Genomic DNA, 14927 nt, shown 5'->3' on the forward strand with positions numbered 1-14927 from the left:
GTTAGTTCTAAACCTTTGCTCAAGCTTACTGAGCACAATCACTAATTTTTAGGGCCACGAGAAATGTGAATAGTACTCTATTTAACCACAGGATCTTCTAATCCAAAAAGAGTATCACTGTGAAAGTAAGAGTATTTTGAATATAGAGAATATTTCATTTTCAGGCCCATAGAATAGGCAGAATCAAAGCCACCATCTTGGTTAGCTTTTCTGCAAGGAGACAAGCAGCCACTGTGGACTAGGTCCCTGCTTTTCCCCGACAGAGGTGACAGAACTGCAGTGCTCATATCTGCCTTCGAGGCTACTACCAGGGAAGGGACGTCTCCACTTAGCTAATAAGGCCAGAGTTCTCATCAGGTGAACACAACACACCCTTTAAAGGCTGGCTCACTAAACCCTGAAAGAAAGCTTAAAGTTCGTGATATGGTTTACAGGCTTCTGATGTGACTGGAAGTAGTCATCAGGAAGGGAAAAGATCTTGAAGCAGCTCTGTTCATGCCAGTTTAAAATAAAATACAGACAATTTACACTAGATCTGCCTTAGCCAGCAGGTTCCCCCAAGGGGAAGCACACTGAAGGTACTAAGAAAGTACTGGCAAAACCACGTGGGGCAACACAGGCCAGTCTTGTCTTTGACTCATTCACATGTACTACTTTTTAGTCATCAAGTGGATATAAATGCAACTAGTATATCCCCAGCTGGCCAGATGTGGGCCATTTTGGAGACCTAACTGACCACTCCATGGGGGTCTGGAATGGAACTAGGTTATGCCTTTATGAAGGTAAAAGCAATTGCAAATTCTTTAGAATTTTCTTAGGAAGCACGGAAAGCAGCTTTTCACCCAGTTTGACCTCAACTAGCAAAATTAGTTACTCAGGTGGAAAGGGGATGCCTACAATGCTAAGAGAAATTAGGTGCCTTCCCCAAAGATGTACACCTACCATTGCAGCAGTAGACCAAACTTATAATTTGCATTGAGGCTTAGAGGATCTTATCATATTCACCTCTTGTTAACATAAAAATTACTGTGCTAAGTAACATCTGTTTTTTATTGATTCAATCCATACTTTGGGAATTTAGCAGCAAGTTAATGGCAAGCAGTTACAAAATCTCCTTTTTTTTACGTTTAAAGTAAGTTGTCTTAAACAATCTATAGCAACCTACAATCTCACAAACACAGGTGAATGACTGAAGCACTTCTGCTTTAATACCTATGACAAGTTTATTAGTAATTTTCTAACAAACTCTTCTAGTGCAAAGTGCACATAATTATTTGCAACCTCCATTACCATATTTGGCCTCTCGTTTTCCCCTATAAATAACTGTGCCTAAACATAAGAATTTGAAGTAAAAGTGAGCAAGTATGCCCAGAGTCTTGAATTGAGGATATCTGCCCTCCTAAAAAACATTCACATACATCTTGAGTTGATTTCAGCTGCAGCCCACTGCCAAGCCCACTGGTGGCTGTCCTTCAATGCCACGTGCCGCTTACACTGCTTTTGCAATAAACTAGCTTCAATTTTAAGCTGGTGCAAACACATGGCAGGGCTCTGCAGTGCTAAAAGGCTACAAGCTCAGTATAGGGCTGTCCTCTTCCCCTCCTACCCCCTCATCAAAGTGCTAACAAGAGCAGTTTGTTTTTGTACTGTCCAGCACTGGAGGGAACCTTAGAGTTTCTTTTTGGATCTAGACAGGATCGTGGATTTAGCAGTGTACTTGGTTGCTGTTCCTTGGCTTGGAGTTACAGGGGTTTTCTCCAGTTCTTCCTTGAGTTCAGCTGGAAGGAGTTTGCTAGATGTGAAACTTGAACAGCACATGTCAAAGTTGTCCTTACTGGTCGCAGGAAATTGCTTTTCATAAGCAGTAGACTGCAAATAAAAGGTCTTGATTAATTTTCAGACACAAAGCAATGCACATCAATTCAAAGATGCAAGGAACTATAAAGTTGTCCAGGACTTGCAAGCTGGAGCACTCTCTAGATACGGGATACAATCTAGTCATATTGTAAAATTATTATTAAATGCCAGAAGATCCTTTTGCACCTTTAAGAAAATGGAATTGTTTAGTGTTTGGTGTGGAGCAAACTCTACAGGCTCAATTTTGAAACTTCTGCCATCCAAAATGTAAGTACGTGTCTGGTAACATTTGCGCAGGGAAGTCCACTTAGACATAACTGTACTCACTTCATCTTTACAGATTTCTACACAAGCTCAGACATTTGTATGGATAACCTGACGAGTATAACATAATTATTCTTTCTAACCTAGGTACAAAGTGCTGCATATGGCCCACACTCACATCCTCACCATTTTCCCACATTAATTCCAGAGACTGGCTTCTAATCCCAGTCACACCACTTGGGCAGGTCTGGAGACCTCTCCAAGTCTCTCTATTCCTTGCCCTTAAGTGGAGGCAAATAACATGTGCACATTTGCCACAAGAGGTTACCATGAGAATGAAGAGAAGGGTGGCCATGAAAATACTGTGTGAGCTTTACAGTAGAAATCAAGCAGATGAGGTTTTAAAAGGCAACTGCATTTTCTCAGGTCACCTCATTCCACAGTAAAGGAAGAAGTGGTCTTCAATCCTGCTGTCATGAGGGAGGCAGGGTCCATTTTGATTTAGGCCCATTTTTAAAGTGATCACTTTTAATTAAGTGAAGCTGGAACATAGAGTTCTAAAAGAGTAGAGATTATCTCAGGAGACCCACCAAGCAGCATAGGGACCAAGCCACTGGGGTAGAGATACAGAAGCTCTGATTTACACAGAATGATCGAGGAAAGGGCTCACAAGTTTACTACTCTCTTTACCTCAAAGTCACAGCACACTTGGGTTAAAAATCAGGTGAACAATTTTCAAAGAGTGTGAAAAGATGGCATGTAACACAAATGCATCTAGTGCTTCTTTGATCATTCAGGTTCTTGTGATGTAATGACCATGTTTTATATCCTGTAATAGCACTTTATACATGTTTGCCTAGTGAATCCATGACTTCGCAGGGCTGCAGTAAAACTCTGGGTCCTGTAAGACTTTCAACACCTATACTTCAAGGAACAAAATCTACCTGATCTTTGTTTACCAAAGACAACCCTTAAAGTGTACCTCTTCAGAACATTACTCATGTCTGATTTTATAACCAGTATATGCTAATTCTTAAGCAGGTAATACTTAAAAACCATCTTTTGCCTTAAAATTTTAATTTGTATAAAATTTGAAATGTAAAAGGGTCATTTTTGCTAGTTTTTTTCCCCCCAGGAAAACTTCTGGATTGCTTCTGTGTATTCTTTTAAGCAGTAGAAAATATTTAAAATTCTTTAGTATTCCTTTGCACAGATTGTATTCTTAATGAAAACTCCTTATTTTCAGTGATAACGTGAGGATACAATACCGCTGATGTTCGAGCATCTGGCTAAGAACAAGTTGCTTTGTTTAGTACGGTATTGGTCTCTAAGATATACTCCCTATCTTGAAAATTTCAATTCATAAAGTTTAATTACCTTTACATACAAATCCTGTTAAAAGGTGGATCTAAGTATAACCTTCTCTCTTTTGATATTTCTACTTGGATTTTGAGTTATCATCCAAATTGTTGAGGAAGTAGTTTTCCACATGTCCACTACAAGCACTATTCCACAGAGCAGGAATAAAGATTCATTTTCCTTTTAGTGTGCTTATATTCGTATCTGGCTTAACAGTTCCATTCTTCTTCACTCTCCATTTGTTCAAGTAGTTGAGTCATTACAGTAGTCTCAGGAGTTGCAGTCACCAGAAAGAAATACTCAGAAATAGTTTCTGTGAACAGAATTATTAATGTAGAATTTTTTTTTCCCAAAAACTCTATAGGTGCTGGCATTTTCTTCTTAAATACAACATCTTAAGATCATTATTAAAGTCTTCTGGAAAAGTGGAAGGAAAAATCAAACTAACCAAAAATGTTTAGTTGCTTTGGTGTAGAAATATGATACTTCTGTTTCATTTTGTAGTAAGATAAGAAAACGGTTTTCCTCAGTCATATTTACTTGTAATTTTAGTTATTTCTTAGATAGTATATCCCCATGATTTAATTTTCACAATGTTCAAAATCTCCTTCTTGTCCCCCTAGTTAACTGAGCTCTACCCCCAAAGACAACCAGTATTGTCAATTTATAGTATATGCTTCCAGAGAGGTTTTATCCGTTAGGTGGAACCAAATGGAAGTGGTTGTCATTCCACTGTCATTTCCATTGGTTGCAGGTCAAAAACAGTCTAATAATGGCAATTTCCTATGGTTTAATCTAATTCATTGATACAGTTTGGCTGTGTCCCCACCCAAATATTATATTGAATTGTAGCTGCCATAATCCTGACATGTTGTGGGAAGGGTTCAGTGGGAGGTAACTGAATCATGGGGACAGGTTTTTCCTGTGCTGTTTGTGTGTCAGTGAATAAGTCTCATGAGAGCTGATGGTTTTATTTTTTTATTTTTATTTTTTATTTTTGTTTTACAAAAGGTAGGCTATGTTTATTAGACTCACAGGCAGTTGACTGTCTCAGTGTGACTCAAGACCACAAAAAACCCGTCCTGGGTTTGAGACCCAGACCAGCAGGTACACTGCCCGGGGCCCATTCACAGGTTTACAAGTTTCTCATTGAGGGCAATCTGTGACTGTGTGAGGCTGGCCAGGATGGTTTTATAAAGGGCAGCTCCCTTGCACACGTTCTTTTGTCTGCAGCCACGTAAGGCATGTTTTTGCTCTTCCTTTGCCTTCCACCATGATTGTAAGGCCTCCTCAGCCATAGGGAACTGTGAGTCCGTTAAACTTCTTTTTCTTTACAAATTGCCCAGTCTTGGGTATGTCTTTATTAGCAGCATGAGAACAGACAAATACATTCATCTATTGACCTGCTTTCTTCCCCCACTTTTCCACAAACAGTAGCCAACTATAAACACTCTTTTACACCTGGACTTCTTTCAACTAATGATTATCTTGAAGATCATTCCAAGTCAATTCATAGAAAGAAAAAGTCCTCATTCTTTTTTCTGGCTATGCAATATTCTTTTGTTTAGAAGTACCATAATTTATTTAACCAGTCCCTTCACTATAAACACTCAGGTTTGTTTCCAGTCTTTTGCTAGCACATTTTGCACGTCGTTTTGCACATGTGTAAGTTTTCTACAGGATATATATTTCAGAAGTGAAATTCCTGGGTTAAATGAGATACGGATTTGTAATTTTGAAAGATATCATCTCCAAGATAAGGTGCTGGCATACAGAAAAGAAAAGAAAAGAAATCATCATGTTGCCTTCCACTGCAGTTGCACCAATGTATAATCTTACCAGTAGCATATAAGAGTACCTGTTTTCTTATCTCTTTGTCAATTTGGTTTTCTTAATACATGTTAAAACTAATACAGGCATCCACATTTTAATTGAGCTCCAAAATCAGCCTAATGCTGGCTGCACCAAAACAAATCACAGTATTTGCTCCTTCACTCCATGGTAACATCAATTCAAATCTACTTACCTTTATGCAAATGTTTATGCTTCTGTGTATATGGGTATGCCTTGTAAAATACTGTATGTGTATGTGTACCTTACCATTTCTCTTTGCTAAATTCCAGTTGTATAAAGTTTAGGATGCCATTGTGTAGGAAGCAGAATTCTAACAGTTTTTCTAAAGGAGTCTGAGACTCCCCTCAAATATCCTTCATTGAAACCATTATTTGATGCTAACAGAACACAGAAGCAGAATGGCCACCATCATGGTGCCCTCCAGGCCAGGCCATAGTTTTCTTCACAAAGAGAAAACTCCAGCCTCTTAGTTCCTGGAGTGGCCAAGGCAAATTCCAGCTTTCAAGCTTTATCTAGAAAGATGAAAAAAATCTTAATTTTTCAGAGATTTATTTTGTTAGGTTATAGATTATCTAAGTTTTGTGTTTCTCCTTTTCTTCTCTCATAGCTGGTGGGATTCCTCAGGGATCTATGCTGTCACTGAGGCAATTTTATAGTTTTGTAAGTAATAGAACAGAGAAATGAAAAATGAAATTGCCAAGGCTATAAGATCTTCCAGGTCAGGAAAAGCAAATAGAAGGTGATGAGCTCCCATAAGATTGAACAAAGTGGGTGAAAGATAACAGAGGAATTTCAATACTCAGTTCTACGGGGAAAGATCCTAAATGATCATTATGAGACTGTTGGCCATATATTTACCAATCCAAGAGAAGACCTAAAAAGCACTGTAGGCTGTTCTTTGAAGATACTGGTCTAATGTGCCATTGCACACTGGTCAGAAAAACCTAGCTATCATCAGAAAGCATTTTAGAAATCAAAGAAAAAAATTTCTATCCTTCTATAAAATAATGATGAATTTGTACCTGAAGCACTGCAACCAGCTTGAACAGATATAAAGAGACCAGAGAATGTTTACAGACAGGCTACTAATATGATTAAGGGGTGGAGGTTTCTCTTTAAGAGTGCTCTTCAATCTAAAAGATAAAGAATAAGAGGCTACATATAATCAAAATCTATAAAATGAAGAAGGGAGCATATTTCAGCACTGTGGAGGTAGGACAGCATCTCTGAGTGCTGCAGTCAGAATGGTTACATCAAGGGCTGCCTCAAGCAGCATTTCATTGTTCTTCATCTCTGACAAATTCTTACCATTTGGGACAGTTGAAGAATAGTCAGTTCTATTGGAGGCAGAATGATGGAAAAGATGACCCTACAAGCTTTCCTCCAGTTTCACCTTTTTGTAATTCAGTACCCTTGGCCTAATTTCTCTAGCTCATATTATTAATCTTGAAAAGGGGGCTCCATGTGTGCAAGGGGAGATATGTAACAAGAAAATTGGACGAAATATGCATATTTCATTATTCACTGGCATGGCTTTAACCTGATGAACTTATCTGGTGATAATGGATGCAAAACCTGTAAGCTCTAGGCATATCCCTGCAAGTTAATACCAGTGCATGATTACTAGAAACTGTTAGCATTTCTCTGAATTTTGAGTAAAATACATGCTATTTAAGTAAAGTGGCTTATCACCATAGCAACAATTTCTAGAGTCACACATTCAAATTATAGGCCTGCACAAGGTCCAAATGACAAAATTCTGATATAAGTCTTCTGCTATAGTTTTGTGTATAATGTCTACCCACCTTCTCTCACATCCCTATGGTTTTCAGAAGAAAGAGAAAGAAAAGCTGAGAAAAGAAGAAAAATTGACTTCCAAATACATAAACTTCTAAGGTTGCTTGCATAAAGATCTGGGTCTTGTGTGGAGTCAATGAAAATAAAATCTAACTTGCAAATTTGAGAAAAATATAAATATCTTTCTTTGTAACTGAAGAATTTATATACAGTAGAATACACATATCTGAAGTGTACAGTTTCATGAGATTAGACAACACATAGGCCTGTATAACCAACATCACAATCAAGAAATGTTCAGAATAATTATCAAGAAAGTTCTCTCTTGCCACAACCCAGTCAACCCTCTTCTCCTGGGGGCCACACTGTTCTACTTTTTTCAACATAATGTAGTTTTTGCATTTTCTAAACTTCATATAAACGAAAAAGAGTGCATTATGTACTCTTGTATCTGAGTTCTTCTGCTTAACATTTTTAGTTGAATTTTAATTAGATATTCATAGATTCTCATGCTATTGAAACTTAAGTTTTTGAGATGCATCCATGCAACAGTAATTCATTTCTTTTTTCTTGCCAAGTAGTATTCCATTGTATGGATATACCACAATTTGTTTACTCATTCTTCTGTTAATGGACATTTGGGTTGTTTCCAGTTTGGGGCTGCTTATATATAAAGCTGCTACAAACATACACTACAAATCTTTTCGTGAATTTGGGATTGCTGGATAAATGGTAAATGAATACTTAACCTTAAAAATAAATGCCAAACTATATTCTGAAAGAATGACACCATTTTGCATTCCCACCAGCAAGGTAGGAAAATTCCAGTTGTTCCATATCTTTGCCAATATCTGGACTTGTTAGTTTTTAATTTTGGCCATTCTAGGAAGTATATAGTGATATCCTGTGGTGGCTTTAATTTCCATTTTCCTGATGACTAATGATGTTTAGCATCTTTTCAATGCTTATTGACTACTCGTATATCTTCCTATGTGAAGTTTCTAACCAAGTCTACTGACTATTTTAAAATGTGGATTGCCTTATTGCATTGTAGGAATTGTTTATATATTCTGCATACAAGTCCTCTGTCATATATATTTGTTGCAAATATTTTCTCCCTGTTTGTGGCTTGCCTATTTTTTAACATGCTTTTGATGAGCAAATGTGTTTTATTTTTAGAAACCATTTTACAAGTTTTTAAAAGTGCTTTCTGTGTTCTAAGAATCTTTGACTACCTGCTGGATAGACTATCGTCTCATGTTTTCTCCTAGAAACTTCATAGTTTCACTTTTAGATTTAGTTCTACCCTTCTCAAACTAATTTTTGTGTACAGTTTTAGCTAGGGGGTCAAATTTCATTTCCCCCCATATATATAAACTATTGTTCCAACATTATTTATTAAAAAGACCCTTATTTACCCCACCAAATTCCTTTGAAATCTCTGTCAAAAATCAACTGACTATAAACATGGGTCTATTTCTAGACTCCCAATTTTGTTCTACTGATCTATTTGTTTATCCTTACATCTGTACAACATTGTATTAATTACTGTATCTATGTAGTGAATGTTGAAATCAAGTCATATAAGTATTGCAACTTTGCTATATTTTTAGGTTATTTTGTCCGTTCCAAGTTTTATGTATCTCCAAATAAATTTTATAATCATCTTGTCAATTTATAACAAAAAAGCAAGTGTTCTAGATTGCAGTTGGGATTGGCTTAAATGTGTAAGTTAATTTCGAGAGAACTGACATCTTAATAGTATCAAGTATTCTAAACCATGAACATGGTGTATCTCTCCATCTATTTCAGTCTTTTTCAATTTTGCTCAATGATATTTCATGGGTTTTGGGTATAAATATTTTGCATATATTTTGTAAGGTTTATGATTAAGTGTTTTATGTTTTGTGACAATTGGTATTTTAAAATTTTATTTTCCAATTGTTCATTGCTAATATATAAAAATACAATTTTTATATATAGATCTTACATCCAGCAATCTCCTTAATTCACTTTTTGTAGATTCCTTGGGATTTTCTATGTATACAAACGTCATCTGCAAGTAAAGACAGATTAATCTTCCTTTACTCTCTCTCTATATATATAATTTTATTTCTTTTAATTGCCTTGTTGCATCAGCTAGAACCTCTTGTACAATGTTAAAGAGAAGCATTGAGAGAGAATATCCTTCTCTTTCTCCTATCTTTAGCATGAGAACGCTCAATATTTTACCATTGACAATGATACTAATTACAGTTTTGGATTTTTTTTTTTTTGTAAAATATCTTATTATGTAACACAAGTTCCCTTTTGGCCAGGTGTGGTGGCTCATGCCTGTAATTCCAGCACTTTGGTAGGCCAGGGCAGGTGGATCACGAAGTCAAGCGATCGAGACCAACCTGGTCAACAGGCTGAAACCCTGCCTCTTCTAAAAATACAAAAATTAGCTAGGTGTGGTGGCACACATCAGCAGTCTGAGCTACTCAGGAGGCTGAGGCAAGAGAATCGCTTGAACCCAAGAGGCAGAGAGGCTGCAGTGAGCCAAGATCACACCACTGCACTCCAGCCTGGCGACAGAGCGAGACTCTGTTTCAAAAAAAAAAAAAAAAAAAAAGAAGTTCCCTTTTATTCCTAGTCTGTTGAGGATTTTCTCATGGTTGAGTGTGGAATTTTATCAAATGCTTTCCCCAAAATTATTGAGATAATTATATAGCTTTCTCCTTTATCTATATAGGGTGAATTTAATCCAAACCTACACTCCTGGAATATACTACACACTTAATTATGATACGCTATTCTCTTATACATTTCTGGATTCAGTTTGCTAATATCATTTGAAATTTTTATGTCTATAACTTATGAGAGATATTGGCTAATAATTTTCTTGTAACATTCTTGTCATGTTTAGGTACTGTTATTTATAAGGCAAGCATGCCTTATAAATGAGTTGGGAAATAGTCTCAAGAGTTGTGTGTAAGTTTTCTCTTATTTCTTCTTTAAATATTTAGAAGAATTAGCCAGTAAAATAATTTGGGAATAAAGTTTTCTTTTTAGGAAAGTTCTTTATTACAGATACAATTTTAAAAATAAATATAGAATGATTCAAATTTTCTAATTTTGTGTAGCTGTTTTTGTACTTTTAAAAGAAATTTGACCGTTTCATATAACTTTCTCAATGTATTGGCATTAAGTCATTAAGAGTCAGTAAGTGTGAAGATAGATCAACAGAAAGTATCCAATATAAAGAATAGAAAAAAAGAGGTTTAAAAAAGTGATAGTGCCTCAGGAACCTTTAGAACTATAGCAAACTGTCTAATGTATGAGTAATTGGAGTCTTAGAAAAAAGAAAGGAAAGACAAGACAAAACTTCCGAAACGTGGCTAAAGGTACAAATTTATAGATTCATGGATCTCAGCAAACCACAAGCAGGATAAATGTGAAGAAGAACATGCTTAGCAATCGCATTGTCAAACTGCTGAAAAATCAAAGATAAGGAGATGAAAGCATCCAGAGAAAAGTTACACAATACATATAAGCAAAGAACATTTCAAATTTCCACAGATACTTCATCAGAAAAAAACAATCAAAAGAAAAAAAAGAGTATCAGAATTGGTAAGTATCTGGATAAATATGAGATACTTTTTCCACTTAATTTCTTGAAAACATACGTGACAATTTAAAGCAAAAATAATATTATTTTGTGGGATTTATAATTATGTAGATGTAATACATGTAACTTGTATAGCATAAAGGTAGGGTAAGAGATAAATGGACCCAAATTAATACATTTGAAATTGAAGCAATACTTGTTATAACCCAACCACAATGGGTTGGTTCTCCACAGAGAAAGGATATGCATAGCATAGCCAAACAGCCATTAGCCCTAAGGGGAGCTGAGCAAAAGTCAGGCTTGGGAAGAGAGGAAAGCGATTTAAAGGGTTCACTAATACGTCTTTTAAACAATGGGAATCTGGTTAAGCCTGTGGTAAAACCTAAGCCTTATACAAAAAGCTCTTGTGTGGGAGTAGAAGGGGGGACAAAATATCCCCTTAGAACAAAAGCCTTGTTTATGGGAGCCTATGATCCCAGCCAGCAACTCACACTGCAAACAGCATTAGATCAAATAACAGGTCAAGATTCATGTTAGCATAATTAGTTATTTGTACCTGTATTAGTCTGTTATTGCAGTAGTTATTCAACTGTCTGAGAGGTCCCCACAATCACCCCTAGGTCTGACGAGTCACTAGAAGGACTCAAAGGACTCCACATTTATATTGGTACTCATGGTTGTCACTTATTATAGAGCAAGGATGCAAAGCGCAACCAGCAAAATGAAATGCACTTCAGGCTAAGTCCAAGACAAACCACAAACAAGCTTCCAAGTGTCCTCTCCCAGGGGAGTTGCACAGGCTGTGCTTAATTCCCTCTGGAGTTAGTTGTGACAGCATGTGTGAAATGTTGCCAACCATGGAAGCTCACTGGAGACTCAGCACAATGGTCATGTAGGCAGCCTCTTCCTAGCACTTACCAAACTCCCAGACTCCCAGAAGGAACGTAGGTATTCAGCATAAACCATATTGTTTGCACAAACAGTTTAGACAAAATTAGCTATTCTTATCAGTTAATGATAGTAAATCTAAGTTCCCAGAAATGAGCCAAGGGTCAACCTTGCAAATAAATAGGTCTTTTGAAGGATGGCAGTTTAGGCTGCCTATGTTAACTCTTTCCTACACAACTATACAGCAAACAACTGCAAAAATCCTAGTATCTTGTAAGAGCAAGTATTTACTTTTCTCAATTAATTGCAGAGTTTGGTTGTGCTAGGCTAAACATCAGGTATTGGACTGAATTCAGATGTGTTCCACAAATCTCCATCATTCTGAAACCTGTAGTTTTCTGCAGGCATGCTTTTCTCATGGCAAGTAACAGAAATAGAAGACAGCAAGCTACATGATGCAAACACTTTTGAGGTCTCTGCTTATATTACACCCTTTAACATTCCATCAGCCGGAATAACAACCAAGACCAACATTAGTAGGGTGAGAAAATAGCCTTCAACAGTTCTAGTAGGGAGAACTGCAAAGTCACATGGCAAAGGGTATCCATGTACAAATTATTTACAGGAAAGGAATAATTAATTGGAAACAAGAATCTGATCTACCACAGTACCCTAGGAACCTCACCAAACTCAGAGGGCAAATGAGGTTAGAAGCAGCACATTATCACTTTTGAAAATGAAATATCTTGGTTTGTTTACTAATTTATGCCCATACTTATACCCAAAGGAACCTTGATACAGCGAGCAAAATATACGCAATTGTAGTAATGTAATAATGAAAGTAATAATAGCTAACATGAATGGGTACTTACCATGTGCCAAGAGCATTACACGCATGATTTCACTTAGCCCTTAGTTGATGAGATTATTATTCCTATTTTACAGATGAAAAATGGAGTCCTAGAGACTTGCCCAACATCATACAGCTTTTAAGTGGTGAAGTCAGATCTGAATCCAGGCAGCCTAGATTCGAAGTTTTGCTTTTAACTATTATGAAATTTTAAGGGCTGTGCTTGGGCACATATGCCATGCTGCAATGCTTCAATATTGGGATATGAAAGTGTGCCACAATTGTACAAGTACCAAAATATTTTCATATGATGGCCAATTTTCATGGACCCAGAGAGCTAAAATATAATTTTCAGGAAAAGGAAATTTTTATCTCTCAACTAAAATATCACAAAACCTTAACTTTTCCTCACAGAAACATTATCAACATATCAAAGTATTAAATTGCAATGTTATTTAAATCTCAACATTTCCTGTCTTTGAAAAAATGTTTTATGAACCCGTCATTTATCAAAATAATTTTTCAAAGTTTCTAAACCACCATGTCTTTCTACTTTCTAGCCTAGATAAAGCAACTGCTACATGTACTATCTCCTACAATACCATAAAACTAGGTTTTCAGTCAAGGAAAAATGATTGCAAAAGAAGATAATAACAAAAATCTTCTATTTTCTCTTTTTTTTTTTTTTTTTCCTTTTTTGAGATAGCATCTCACTCTGTCCCCCAGGCTGGTAGCGTGATCTCTGCTCACTGCAACCTCCTCCTCCTAGGTTCAAGTGATTCTCCTGTATCAGCCTCCCAAGTAGTTGTGATTACAGTGTGTCACCATGCCCAGCTAATTTTTGTATTTTTAGTAGAGACATGGTTTTGCCATGTTGTCCAGGCTGGTCTCGAACTCTTGTCCTCAGGTGATCCACCGATCTGGGCCTCCCAAAGTGCTGGGATTATAGCTGTGAGCCACTGTGCCTGGCCCAAAAATCTTCTGTTTTCATTAAACAAATTCATCGTGTTAAATAAACAATTTTACAACTAAGAGGATTCTCCATTATGAAGCAAGAATTCTATAATGAAAATATACTTGTATTGCATATGGAGGTTTCAGTCCCGTCCTCTGTGGTTATGGGGAGGTACACTTTAATTATAGACATTCATTTCTCTCCAATTGTTTTCTGAGCTTATGAATAATGAAAGCATGATACCATTTATCAGGAATCATTAAGGATCCAGTGTAAAAAGGCACACTACTGCAATAAGCACTGGTCTGCTGGGTGTCTCATTGGAAGACGAGCAAATGCTATATTGCAGGAGTGAAAGTTGAGTCTATCCAGTAAAGCAGATAAAGACTTTGTCTTAGGGAATTCAGAGGATTACCAACAGCACAAAACATTCTCCAGATGTCCTCAGCATGTGAGAAACAAGATATACATGAGAGAACATTACTGTCCTCAGAATACCATAACCAAGCAAAGGTAGAAGTGAACAAAAGGATGTTGACAAATGTCAACTATTGAAAGCAAATTTGAAACAAGTGTCGTGTGATACCTTAGTCCAAATATGAACAATGAGGAGATGCAGACTGCATGTTTCCATCATGTCCAAAGCATTTGGAACTAAGGAACTATGACTTAGAGAAAGAGGAAGGTGCTGAGTTCAAGTGCTTTTGTTTTTAACACATCCTCACTTACTCTCTCTACTAGTTTTCCAAGAGCTCTGCCACTTTTTTGAAAGGTATGATTACTCTGGCTTTTGAGAAATTCCCAAACCTAAGCATGAGAAAGTTCCTTAGAGGACGTCAAGGGAGGGCAAAGCTACCCACCTTGCAAGAATTCCTGTTACGGCATTTGTAACAAGTAACTTTCCAGAGTCTGCTTGAATACTTCCAATGATGGGGAGGTGGAGGGCTTGTTACCCACGGTCCAGCCTTTCCACGGCTGGTGAACTCTGACTATGAAAAAATTCTTCCTGTTGATGAAACCTACATTCCTAAAATACCAACCAATATTCTTACAATTTCTATATTCTTAAAATGTCAACCCACTGGTATAGTTCTAGTATCCACAAACAATTCAAATTCCAATTCTTCTGTTCCCTAGTTGATGTAGCTGAGAACCACATAGCAACTTCCATTAATTTGTGACTTGCAGGGGCGGCTGGAGAGTGAGAGGGGAAAAGTGTGACATAGAGATGGAAAAGGAGACGGAAGACATCTGGTTCACAAGTATATTTTATGTTCAATTCAGTGACAAATAGAACTCAAGGCCACAAAATATGTGTGTATAACTGTACAGATATGAGTATTTGTAGATGTATGTATAAGAATATGTGAGTATATGTGTATAGGTGTATATGTGTATACATGTATGTGTGTATACGTGTATGTGTGTGCCTATGTATGTATATGTGCATAAAATGCCAAGTCAGCCAACAAAAATCTTCAAACCATGTTCAA

The 14927-nt window shown here is 36.8% G+C and overlaps 1 protein-coding gene across 4 annotated transcripts in view; it reads right to left on the bottom strand.

Moving 5' to 3' along the window:
• Nucleotides 1–650: 650 nt before the first annotated feature.
• Nucleotides 651–14927, bottom strand: part of STK33 (serine/threonine kinase 33) — a 196393-nt gene continuing 182116 nt past the window's right edge. For all 4 annotated transcript variants that reach the window (XM_010341359.3, XM_074401061.1, XM_074401062.1 and 1 more), the window contains one exon: nucleotides 651–1869. In XM_010341359.3, coding sequence (XP_010339661.1) covers nucleotides 1669–1869 — 201 coding nt within the window. In that variant the 3' untranslated portion in view covers nucleotides 651–1668. The remainder of the gene's footprint in view (nucleotides 1870–14927) is intronic.

The sequence above is a fragment of the Saimiri boliviensis genome, chromosome 6, assembly GCF_048565385.1.
Source record: "Saimiri boliviensis isolate mSaiBol1 chromosome 6, mSaiBol1.pri, whole genome shotgun sequence".
In the NCBI taxonomy this organism is placed as follows: domain Eukaryota; kingdom Metazoa; phylum Chordata; class Mammalia; order Primates; family Cebidae; genus Saimiri; species Saimiri boliviensis.